General features: G+C 33.0%; 3 protein-coding genes across 6 annotated transcripts; 2 read left to right on the top strand and 1 right to left on the bottom strand.

The window, feature by feature from the left end:
* Positions 1 to 1,422: 1,422 nt before the first annotated feature.
* On the top strand, positions 1,423 to 3,184 carry LOC106127677 (ubiquitin E2 variant domain-containing protein pendolino). Its single transcript, XM_013325857.1, has 5 exons — positions 1,423 to 1,618; positions 1,886 to 1,950; positions 2,251 to 2,351; positions 2,438 to 2,625; positions 2,907 to 3,184. Exons 1-5 carry the CDS (start codon positions 1,539 to 1,541, stop codon positions 3,160 to 3,162), a joined length of 690 nt encoding a protein of 229 aa, XP_013181311.1. The 5' UTR covers positions 1,423 to 1,538; the 3' UTR covers positions 3,163 to 3,184.
* Positions 3,185 to 3,465: 281 nt separating this feature from the next.
* On the bottom strand, positions 3,466 to 4,305 carry LOC106127678 (UPF0598 protein CG30010). Its single transcript, XM_013325858.1, has 2 exons — positions 4,061 to 4,305; positions 3,466 to 3,992 (listed from the first exon to the last, which is right to left on the bottom strand). Exons 1-2 carry the CDS (start codon positions 4,199 to 4,201, stop codon positions 3,474 to 3,476), a joined length of 660 nt encoding a protein of 219 aa, XP_013181312.1. The 5' UTR covers positions 4,202 to 4,305; the 3' UTR covers positions 3,466 to 3,473.
* A 423-nt stretch (positions 4,306 to 4,728) lies between these two features.
* Positions 4,729 to 11,990, top strand: LOC106127676 (katanin p80 WD40 repeat-containing subunit B1). Of its 4 annotated transcripts, none has more exons than XM_013325855.1 (16): positions 4,729 to 4,993; positions 5,067 to 5,197; positions 5,560 to 5,893; positions 6,020 to 6,218; positions 6,309 to 6,459; positions 6,672 to 6,846; positions 6,925 to 7,002; positions 7,310 to 7,366; positions 7,472 to 7,696; positions 8,352 to 8,498; positions 8,742 to 8,844; positions 8,935 to 9,070; positions 9,262 to 9,402; positions 9,714 to 9,826; positions 9,903 to 9,977; positions 10,201 to 11,990. In XM_013325855.1, exons 1-16 carry the CDS (start codon positions 4,963 to 4,965, stop codon positions 10,454 to 10,456), a joined length of 2,352 nt encoding a protein of 783 aa, XP_013181309.1. In that variant the 5' UTR covers positions 4,729 to 4,962; the 3' UTR covers positions 10,457 to 11,990. The 4 variants fall into 4 exon arrangements, with proteins under 4 accessions (XP_013181309.1, XP_013181308.1, XP_013181306.1 ...); XM_013325854.1 differs by having other exon boundaries at positions 6,925 to 7,059; positions 8,355 to 8,498; XM_013325852.1 differs by having other exon boundaries at positions 6,925 to 7,059.
* Positions 11,991 to 11,996: the final 6 nt, after the last annotated feature.

Raw genomic sequence — 11,996 nt, 5'->3', positions numbered from 1 at the left:
AGACTTTATTTATACTAATTGTGTGAAGTTTAAAATCTAATTGAACTGTTTGTTTATCCAGACGGGTAATTACGTCTCTGCAGAGCATACATCAAAATGGTGGCGTTTTACTGCCGCGTCGGGACGCGCCCGCGGCACTTTGAAGACGAGAAGCGCCATCACGTCCATATGTTTCCTCGAATTAACGTCTGTTTTCAACGAAGAAAACGGCCATCGTAAAACACATAGATCACTGCATAAAAGTTTAATAACTGTTTGTTTGTAATAAAGTTCGGACGTCGGCTGCCAGACACAGGGATATTTATTTGGAAGTGCAGAGGACGTGCTTTATTAACAAGCAAGAAAATCGAGACTGATTTTTTCGTTTAAATCTGCTTTTGTTAATGTGCTTTTTAAAAAAGCGCAGTCTCTGAGACTCCGAACAATTTTTAGTCTTCGATCAATATTCAATTGTAGGCACATTTGCCTTTGCCGCGTCAGATGCAATTTTAGTAAAAAAATTCAATTTTAAATAACTTTGGATTCAAGCTAGCGTATGAATTTTGTAATAAAAAATTTCTACTATGATTAGCATCTTTCATTTTTCATAGATTTGAATAACCAATCCCGTCTTCTAGCCTATATTATATTAAAATTTAAACATCTTATTTAAATCTAATTTATATAACATACTATTATTTGGTATAGAAGAACTTTAATAATATTAATAAAGCAAGGTACTCGTGCGCTTAAAGAGTGCGAGGAATAAAATGAATAGTGAGCGTGCCACGTGCGGGATAATCCTTGGTAATTGCCGGTACTCCCGGATCATCCCGGGGATCATCAGGTGCTTATACGCAACGCTAAAAACACCCTCACCTAACGAATAATTTATACATATAGTATTGTTAACATTTCAAATAATTCTTGAAAGAATAGTTACTTGGAAGAATAAGTAATTATTTGGAAAAAAAACTGGATAAAAGTAAATTTCTTATACAAAGTGGAAACGAGCGAGGGACCATTCTGTAGGTAATCGAAATACAAACAATTAGCTTTATCTATGTATCCCTTTCCTCGCTAAATAGATTTCACATTCCACTTCTTTCTTGATGGAAAAGACTAAGAAGGGAAAAAAGGCTAGAAATGATTTCGACTGGTTTTAACTTAACACAAGTAACCCCGACAGCATCAACTAACCCCGGGTGAGATATAGTTCGACAAAGATCTTGTGGCATTCGGAAACGGAAAATATGTGAATCAACAATGTCATCTTGGTCAGCATCACATTTTCACCCATGACGAAGTGGCATTTGCCCAATTTAATGTTGCCATTTTTGTAATTCCGATATTCATAATTTGGATTGTGACGCCCTCATGACAGAGTTGGTAATTTTTAGTCAACAAGCAAACTATTCCTTTATAATATTTTTTAATCTGTCGTTTTACATGATCTATAGTAGCACAAAATGTCGTAAATATTGTTATTTGTCTTTGTCAAACGTTAGTTGCTTGTATTTTTACCACAATCTGCTTTTTTAACAAGTTATTTAACATAAATGAACGACGTAGTAAATAGTAGCGAAATGAAGGAATCGTACTCTATATACCACCAAGAATACATCATAATGGCTGAATAGTGAGTTAACATACATTCTCTCATTCTGATGAAAATGCTTTAGTAGCTCCACAATATTACTTTGTATTATTTGTAAAATAATCACAAGCTTATTAATAATTTTATTCACATATAGATAATAAAGCTCCAAGCTGCCAATGATCAGGCTTTACCCCCCCTTTAATAATGGGTCTTTCATCCAGCTGTTTAATGAGACCAGCTAATGATGTTGGTTGGGATTTTAATGTTTTTTTAAAATACATATTTTTAAATTAATTATTGTTTCAGTCGCATGTTACAAACGGAAAACCTACAAGGGATTTATGTTATTCCATCATATGAAAATTCACTATGTGAGTATCTATTACTTCAGAACCCTATATAATACCAAACATTAATAATTATCATTTTTACAACCAGACCAATAAGTTGTGAATATTAAACTTATTATAGTTTAAACTAAACATCAATGCTTTTCTTATTAACTTCTATTTTCAGATATTGAAGGGTGGTATAAAAAATTGTTGTTCAAAATTATTTTAAATAAACAATTTTATCTAAAAAATTTACCAAAATGTATCTAGAAACCTATTTGTACACTAATCTATTTTAATACATAGGTTATGTATTCATCAATGATTTATTTCTTGTAGTATGGTTTGGAGTGATATTTGTAAGATCTGGTGTATATGAAGGTGGAGTGTTTCGTTTCACTCTAACATTGCCTGAAAAATTTCCTAATGACAGTGTTCCTGTAAGTAAATACCGAATTTCTCTTCTACTGACAATCAAAAAGTTGCACAAATTGTTATATTTAAGTAATATGTATTCTGTTTCAAGGTTGTCACATTTACATCAAAACTGTATCACCCTGCAGTAAATGCAAATACTGGAGTTCTGAATTTAAATGAAGTATTCCCTCAATGGGATAGAAAGCAACATCATATTTGGCAAATTTTAAAATATTTACACTTAATATTTAACAACTTGAATTTTAAATCATCAGCGAATGTTGATGCATCAGTTGCGTAAGTACCCATTTTATGCATATCACTTATTTGGGGTTAGAATTAGAAACCTTATCAGCACTCAAGTTCATTTATAGTAGAAATTGTTGAAAAAAACAATCTAGATACATAGCTTTTTTGGGTAATTGTCAACTTGGTTTAGTTGCTAAGTATCAAAATAGTTGAATTTTATATATTTTTCCTAGATGTGTTTCTGAGACTCTTAATCTGCTCTTATTTTTGTTTATCCACATAGATATTTTATTTGTCCTTGATGTAAAATAACAGAAATATTTGTGCAGATTTAAGAATAACCGAAAAGTTTTCCTGGAGAAAGTGAAGGAATGTGTAATGTCCAGTATTGATCATATTTATGATGACCCTCCCGTTGATGACAAACATTACATAACCTTCAAGCCGTATGATCCTGAACTTCATGAAACTGTTACAAATGACATGCTTAAATTATCAAAAACTAAAACTAATGAGGGGACACATGGAATATCCTGGGTACAGCCTGGTTCCTTTCAATCATTTTCCAAAGAAGAAACTACATGATATTTCCATATTTTTATTCAAAACTAATAAATCAATCTTTTATCCTCACTTTAGCCATTACAATACCTGTGATAAAATATGACAAAAATATATTTTAATAAATAACAAATATATTAACTGAGAGTATTATGCATTTTGCTTACAAATTAATGTTTAGCTCATTTTTTAATGTAATAGAGGTTAAGTTGATAACTAATTCTATTCAATAATTGTTTTGTTTGCACAAGAATGTATTATCATGTTGTGTATGGATATATTATAAACTATGTGTTAATATTGTTACTATGTAGATATTATATTAACTATTTACATTAATCTGGAGTTGCTCTTAATTTTATCCTAAACCTATTAACATTTTCTTGAAGCCAATTCTGATCTAGCTTATAATTATTGTCTTGCCATACAAAATGTGTTGGTGGATTTGATTCTCCATTTCCAAATTCAAAATATTTACTAAGTTCTATTGCAAGTTTAGATCTCACTAAGCCAACACCACCATATTTTGCATCAGCTGGGTGATACACTCTCCCAGTTTCTGGTAGCATAAATATTTTGTCAGGCATAAATTTTACTTTCAAATGATCACCTACATATCCATAAGTAAGAAAATGGTCACTGCAAGTATCATTTGTAATAATATGTGTGTAAACAATGGGAACATCATCACATCTTATAAAATTTCTCTCCCTCCCGCATAAAGATATGAAAGGAAAGTCATTTTCATATCTACCGCTATTATTTAATCTAATACGCTTAAAAAAGAATTCTAAAAACTTCTTCTCTTTAAAGCATGATGTGAAATTCTTCATTTTAGAGTCATCTAAAAATAGCTGAAATAAATAAAAACATGTTGATCAAAGATTTTATATCATCAAATGGACAAAGGTCAATCCCTTACCATTCCTTGATGATCTATATAATAAAAATATTCTCTAATTTTCGGTTCGGGTTCTTGTCCTTGAATATACGCAATTGTACGTCGTAGGATAAAACGATAGGAAAATTTAGATAATACACAATGAAATGCGTTTAGTCGCATTCTATCAGTTATTTACGTTGGAATGGGCTGTAAATAAAGAATTAATAAACGAAATGAAATGTCCCAAAAATGACCTTACAGCAGCTGAATTCAAATCATAACAAAGAAATGTCAATGTCATTTAACACGTCGATCGTCGATAAACAAAAACAAAAAAATCGTACGAAATCATATACTATCGTTTAATTAAGAGGTTCTGAAAGTTAACATAATTTGAAGACTGCTGGTCGAACTTATCTTTTGACTAATAGTTATTTAGCTGTAGAAACCTATATAGCCTAATAATAAATAAATAAAGTGCTTACAAAGTTTTGTTAGTAATAAAAAGACGTATATGGAGTTTGTTAAAATTATAAAGCAATTTTAAAAGGTTTTAATGTATTTAAGATTTCATTATTATTTCTTGATCCAAAATTAAATTAAAACTGGCTTTATGTTTAACTTACTTAATACTTTTTTTTTAAAAGTAAACCGCATAGAACCGTAGAAAATAAAAAAATATGATCTTGACGTTCTTGACAGTTTGATGACAGATTTACAGACAGCATACCAACTGGAAACCAACACAAAGATTTTTTTAATAAGATTAATAAATTATAACAATTTATATATGTAAACGCTCTAAGTTAAAATTACTTTTGTGATATTCATATAAAATTTATAGTATTTGTCATAGCCATAATCCGAGACTTTTTAGAACTTTTGGTATTTCAATAACACGTCTAGTATAGTTCTCTTTATATGGAATGTTTTAAACAAGAATGGATACCTTACGAAGATCATGGAAACTTCGTACGTATAGTTTAAAAGAATCGTTTTCCGCGAATTGAAAATATGACCTCTAAAGTTTGTATAAAATTTCCAGAAGAGTTCGTCGCTCACAAGGCAAATGTCAATTGTTTGGCAATGGGACACAAATCAAATCAAGTTTTAGCAACTGGTGGAGATGACAAAAAAGTTAATCTTTGGGCTATTGGAAGACAAAGCTGTTTGATGGTTGGTTATGATTTATTCAAGAATAATAAAACTATTTTATTCTATAATAATTTATACAGACAACTTCAGTCTTATTATCAGTGATTTAAAAAAAAACATACATACCTTATATCTTAAAGGCTTTAATGTTGAATACTGAGGCTTCTCTTATGTTTCCTCACATATTAAGTTTTAAAGTGAGCTGTAGTTACATTATTTAATTAGTGTGCCTCTTATTTAAGATGTATTGAACAAAATAAGATACACATCTTACCAGGTAACATACACATGTTACCTGGTAAGTACCTGTACCAATTAAACTATATGAATCTACCCACAATTTTAAAATAAATTTGTATGTAAATGTGATGTATTAATTTTAGAGTTTAAGTGGTCACACAACACCAGTGGAATGTGTTTGCTTCGGTCATTCAGAAGATTTAGTCTGTGCTGGGTCACAAACAGGCGCCTTGAAAATATGGGATCTTGAAGCAGCAAAACTTATAAGAACTTTCACAGGTCATAAGGGAGCTATTAAATGTATGGACTTTCATCCATATGGAGATTATTTGACTACAGGCTCCTGTGATAGTAATATAAAATTATGGGATACAAGGAAGAGAGGATGTATTGTAACATATTCAAGCCATCGTCTTGCTGTGAATAGTCTTCAATTCAGCCCTGATGGTCAATGGATTGCATCTGCTTGTGAAGATGGTAATAACTCCCAAATGTTAAATATTTCAATAAAAAAAGTTACAATCTGGTTGTTAATTTTACACATATAGTTTTTCTAAGGATAAACATTTTTTTTTGTATTTATAATGATTATATTTCTTTAAGGACTTGTGAAAGTATGGGATGTGCGTGTGGGCAAAGTTCTACAAGAGTTTGTTGAACACACTTCACCAGTAACATGTGTCAAGTTCCATCCACATGAGTTTCTATTGGCCAGTTGTGGTAGTGATAAGACTGTAAATTTTTGGGACATGGAAAAATTTCAATTGGTATCCAAATTTGAAAAAGACAATACTTCAATTAGGTAAATTATACGATTTTATTTGTATTTTATTATGTATCTGCTGTTGAGGTGAACACACAAGGTCATTTATTTTTCTTTTTTACATTTTAGACATATGACATTTAGTGATGACGGCACAACCTTATTGGGTTGTGGCAATGATGGCTTGCATGTCATAGGCTGGGAGCCTGCTCGAGTGCTGGATACAGTGTCTGGTCACTGGGGACAAATACATGACATGACTGTTGCTCAAACACAACTCGTAAGTTAGAATGTATGGTAATAATTATTTCTTTGGCAAGAGTAAAATAGACACTTAGAAAATTTAATCTCTTTACTGTGTGGTCTATTGATTGATTTCTTTTTACTGAAGTTATTTCAAATTTAACATCAAATGACATTGAAATGACACAAATTCAAATAAATTCAAAAAAGGTTTTAATGAAAATATTAGAAAGTTTATTCACATTTCAGATAGCAGGATCATTCCATGCAACATATGTCGTTCTATCAGTGGTTGATCTGAACAAAGTGCATCCATTTGGTGGACCGCCTCCCAGTGTTCCCACTGTGGTCAGAGATTTATCACCTTTTCAAAAGGGACATTCTGTTCGTAAAAGCTTTTCTAAGGAAAAACCACCTAAAGAAGGTATAATATTACATCTCAATTTTACCTACATTAATTACTATTAAAATGCTGCATTTATTAAAATATATGTAATTTTAGTTATGCACAGACCAACGCTACTGGATGAGAAAACTGCTGAAGAGTCAGCATCAGGCACAGAAGCGGACGAGGACTCAGGTGCCGTTATATCAAATATTAATGATTACACTGAAATATTCCGACCCTCCAGGGCATGTGAGTAGATTAGAACAATTGTTCCTAGCAAATTTATAATGCTTGCTGTATAAATATAAATTTTTAACAATATTGGATAAACACTTGCTCAAATAATGCTTGAACAATTTAACCAAATAAACTTTATATGCATGAAAATTCTACTAATTACATAACAGACATTGTATACTAATGTTTTTTGCATTTGAATGATTCAGACCAAATATTTTGTGTATCTGTGGTGTTAAACAAATTGAAATTTTGTTTTCAGTAACACGAACACCTCCCCCTGCGACCAGTTTATCATCTGATGATTATCCAGAACCGAGTAAGACATTTTTTAACAATCTATGTCTTTAGACTCTGAGAGTGTTTTATGCAATTATAAATAATACTATAATTTAGGTAATTATTGTTGAATGATTTGTAACAGTGCCGGATACGTCTCGTAAACTGGAGTCGACGATGAGCACGTCATTACGTGACCTGATGCTGGACGAGCCGGCGCCTGCGCATGTTCCGCATGCCCCGCACCCCGCGCCAGCGCGTCCGCCCCCCCAGCCCTCGCCTCCACAGCGCCAGCGTGCAGAGTACTCCCGCATACCCACACCAAAGGAACACTATGCAGCACTAGAAAAGAAATCTGAAGTATTTAACAGTAAGTAACATTATTCTTAACTTAATTTCAGCGGCTTGCCTTATTCCAATGACCTGTGGATGGATATATAAAATCTGTAATTCGTAAAGCAATTCGAACTATTTGATATGTATTCAAATGCTTGCATGGATATTCAATATCTATTAACAGAATTGTAATACAAAAATCACTTGCTTCTTTAGCATTTCTTAGTTAAAGGAGCAAGTGTTGTTTGGCTATTGAGTCTTCGGCGCGCTGCGCAGTGCGCTCTCCCCGCACCCCGCTACATCAAAAATGGTATTCTGCGCAGCGACTCGCGCGAGGTTAAAAACTACATGAAAACGTTAACATTATTTTTAGCTAGTCGGAACCACGATTACATTTGCCGTCGCCTCATTGTTCATCATCAAATCCTTAAATAAAGACTATTTTTGTCTCGCTACAAGAGTTGCTTAATGTAAATAATTACTGGAATTCACTTCATTACCATATCTACGACATATTTTCATAACAATATTGGTTTTATAATTTGGTTAGTAGTTGTTGAGGGTAATGGAGCAATTATATTTATTTCTTTTAGTTTCCTACTTCATTCTTAAATTTTCTTTTGCCTTTCCAAAAAGAAATGCGAATTTTTGTTATCATTTAAAGTTATTCATATGACTTGTTTGTTCAGCAGGGGCATTGGATAACAGTAAAGATGACAACTTTTGTATGAGTAGGAAAACATCTACGGCCAATGAATTTGTTGCCCATTCCCTAACAGCGTGCTCACTAAACCGACATAACTCATACAAAGAAACCAAAACAACTACTGAGATGTGTAAGTCTAGATTTACACATTTTGATACTAGTTGTTTCATTTTTTTAAATTTATTATTGGCACTCATTTAAATTTATAAGTCTTAATAAAATGCATAATATAAAGTTTATTTTGTTGCACATTGTAAACTTTAGGGGTTAGATTAAAATTAGAGATATTTTTATATCTTAAAGTTAACTTGATTTAAGTTATATTATAAAAAATACGAAATATTTTATTACCGTACCGACAATACCATTTTAGGTGGCAACACTCTCCGACAGAGTACTAGTGAGGTGTCACTGGGCCCGCCGTCCCTAGGACCCAGATCCTTATCCTTCAGCAGATCTCCAAATCCAAATACACGGTAATTACTCTATTATTTAATTCGGTATCTTTTATGTATATATTTATTGTCCTACTAATATTTGCCAATTATAACATTTTATGTTTTCAGACGAAGGGTCGATAGTGTAAGTCGCGAGCCCGCTCCGCCGCCTCGAAACGAAGACCCCGAGCGGGAGCCGGAGCCCGAATTCATTCCCTATGCTACTGACAGACCTGTTGGCCTCGATCTTGATGAATTTCTACCAGTAAGTATATTGACCTATATATTTAATTTTGTGTTACACTCACCAGAGAAGGTTTAGGAAATTTCAACATCCAATTTTTCCGTAAGACTCGATACTGAATGGTACAAAAATATTAGAACCTCCTCCCCTTAAAAAAAAGGTTGTAGGTAAGTTGTAGGCATTTATTGTATGTGTATTTGCGTTGTGTATAGCGGGGACTGGCAGCGTGCCTGGGGCGAGGCGGTGCGCGCGGCGGTGGAGCTCAGCCCAGCGAGCAGGAGGTGCTCGGAGTCATGATGCGAGGACATGATTCCATGATGGCCGTGCTTGTCGCTAGGCAGCGAGCATTGCAGGTACACACCATCATCATAATTATCAGCTCACTGTACATCCCCACCAAGGAGCTCGAAGCCTACCCTAAGTTTGTTGTGACTAGGCCTTAGTCAACCATGCTGGCCCAGTGCTGGAAGAAATTCGAAGATATGCGTGAAATCTTTGAATTTCTTTTCAGATATGTGCAAGTTGCATCGCGATGTTTTCCTTCACTGTAAAAAAGTCGTTAAACAAACATATACGTTTTTTATTAAAACCAATTTTAATTGGAAGTTTGATGGAATGCAACTGTTTAAATATTTGTTGACGTAATTTTATGGTTTTCTTTCAGATATTCCACTCTGTCAGAGTAAATAAAAGTCTGAAAGCAGCTTTAGAATCGGTTATAGCTTTAGAGGACACATCAGTCATTCTGGATATACTCAATGTGATGGCACATAAACCGTAAGCATCCCATATATCAAAACTTGATTAATAATTTAATGTGACTCCTGTTATTAAATAGTTCATATTTCTTTAGATCCTTATGGAATTTGGACATTTGTTTGCTGATGTTGCCTAAAATTTATGACTTGCTGCAAAGCAAATATGAATCGTAAGTATTTTCATGACACATTGTTTCTACCCAATTTGTTTGTAACTGGCTACATTTGCTTTTTTACTTTTACAATAACTTACGACTGTCAGATATATTAACACGATTTTGTATGGACAAAAATTAAATTTAACCTAAAACGTTTGCGTTGATTAAACAAAAATCCATTTTTTAAAGTCTGTCTATGTGTCTGTATTTAATATAATATTTTTTTATATGCAAGGTACATGCAATGCGGTTGCAACGCGTTACGTTTAATAGTGCGTAACTTTTCGTCTGTGGTGCGCGCGAACGTGAGCGCTCCGGTGCGCACGCTGGGCGTGGACATCCCGCGCGAGGAGCGATACGCCAAGTGCGCGCAGATACACCGCCTGCTGCTCGACGTGCGAGCATTCCTGCTCAAGCGGCAGACGTTGCAGGGTCGTTTAGGTGCCGCCTTCAGGGACCTTCACACTCTCATGCAGCAAGGACTTGACTAGCCATGTACAAGCTCTGAACCGGTTCAAAAGTTCAGCTCATAATTTGAACTGTTGAGCTGCAGTTCAATAACTAAATTGGCAGCTCACAGCTCCCTACTATGCGAATCGACGAGCCGCAAGCTGCCCATTAACTAGAAGTTCGTAATTCAATAAGCAAATCATAACTCTATGCAGGAACAAATTGAGCTGAGCTGGGATCCGGTTTACTGATCTGCAAGTCATACATCTTAGTTGAGTTTCCCATGTCTAGACTCTACTGATAATCTTCTAAAACACTATTAGCAGTATTTTAATATCTACTAATTTTTAACGATTCCTAATACTTTTAATTTATTTGTTAAACTTAATTTGGCAGTAATCATTCATTTATAATGCTCGTAATCCAGGGGGTGTTAGTATGAATTACAGGATTTATTACTGGCTTGATCCTAACACCTCGCGTTTCTTATACATCCATATCATGTAGGTATGCAAGCTTCTCTGTTACTAGTATTTCTTATTTCTTCAAAATTTCACTAATGTCATTGATAAAACTTTTTCTAGGACACCTGCAAACACTGCCATTCAGTTTCACAAAATAGATTTATCTGTTATTCTATGTTTATACAAAAAAATTGTATAAATGTGATGACACTATATATAGACTTTGGTAAAAAAAACAATGATGTATTTCAAATTTATAGTTTGATACTTACCAATATATTGTTTTTTACAAATTTTATATACAAAATATCATATAATAGAAGTATGCTAAACCTTATGTGGAGCGTGTAACATAAAACTAACCAATGTAAGTTCAACATTCATTAGACACATATAAAAAAGCTTAATTTTACTTCTATTTATTTTTTAAGTGTTCAATAAATATTGCATAACTGAAATTCATAAAATTGTATTTAAAAATTGAAAAAGCTATTGAAGATCTCAATAACAAGACCAAGTTTTGGGTCCAAAACTATTGTATGTCCTAAGTTGGAATAAATATAAATTGTGACTGGCAATATTGTGTTGTTTGTGTACTTTTTGTGAATTAATATTGAATATTTATATGTTTTGTTTTGATACAAAAGTTTCAATAAAGTACTTTTCTCTTTGTTTTTTGAAATCTCATATATTATAATTTATTCATCAATATATTTTATCTGACAATGTAAAACAAGTGCTACTTGACAAACTCGGCAACTCAGAGTTTGCCTATAAAGCATCATCAAATTTGACAACTTATTCAATCATTTAAAATTAATGAAATAATGGAAATCTTTAATCAACTGACGAATATTTATATAATATGAAAATCTAACAGAAATTTTAACAGAATAGATCTGATCAGCGTAATGATTGTTAGGTCATCATTTTTGTTGTAAAATTATTACTGATATATTGCTAATAACATAATAAAAGCTCATGGTTAACATGATTAAATATAAATGAAGGCCTCTTGAAGGCTACACATTCAATGCTACCAACTGGCCTGTCAAGTTCACTTACACAGTGAAAATCATAGTAGCATGGAACATGTTAAGATTAGGCTTTAATGAGT

Source organism: Papilio xuthus, unplaced genomic scaffold, assembly GCF_000836235.2.
Source record: "Papilio xuthus unplaced genomic scaffold, Pxut_1.1 DF824655.1, whole genome shotgun sequence".
NCBI classification, from domain to species: domain Eukaryota; kingdom Metazoa; phylum Arthropoda; class Insecta; order Lepidoptera; family Papilionidae; genus Papilio; species Papilio xuthus.
The sequence above is the reverse complement of the archived record's forward strand: the minus strand, read 5'-3'. Positions and strand labels throughout refer to the sequence as shown.

Bases quoted from the DNA above. Each gene is read 5' to 3' on its own strand.
- LOC106127677 (XM_013325857.1), top strand. From the start codon at position 1,539: ATGAACGACGTAGTAAATAGTAGCGAAATGAAGGAATCGTACTCTATA. The intron at 1,951-2,250 runs GTGAGTATCTAT...TATTTCTTGTAG, and splicing joins ATCATATGAAAATTCACTAT to TATGGTTTGGAGTGATATTT. The intron at 2,626-2,906 runs GTAAGTACCCAT...ATATTTGTGCAG, and splicing joins AATGTTGATGCATCAGTTGC to ATTTAAGAATAACCGAAAAG.
- LOC106127676 (XM_013325852.1), top strand. From the start codon at position 4,963: ATGGATACCTTACGAAGATCATGGAAACTTC. The intron at 8,845-8,934 runs GTAATTACTCTA...TTATGTTTTCAG, and splicing joins TCTCCAAATCCAAATACACG to ACGAAGGGTCGATAGTGTAA. The intron at 9,071-9,261 runs GTAAGTATATTG...CGTTGTGTATAG, and splicing joins ATCTTGATGAATTTCTACCA to CGGGGACTGGCAGCGTGCCT.
- LOC106127678 (XM_013325858.1), bottom strand. From the start codon at position 4,201: ATGCGACTAAACGCATTTCATTGTGTATTATCTAAATTTTCCTATCGT. The intron at 3,993-4,060 runs GTAAGGGATTGA...TATTTATTTCAG, and splicing joins ATATAGATCATCAAGGAATG to CTATTTTTAGATGACTCTAA.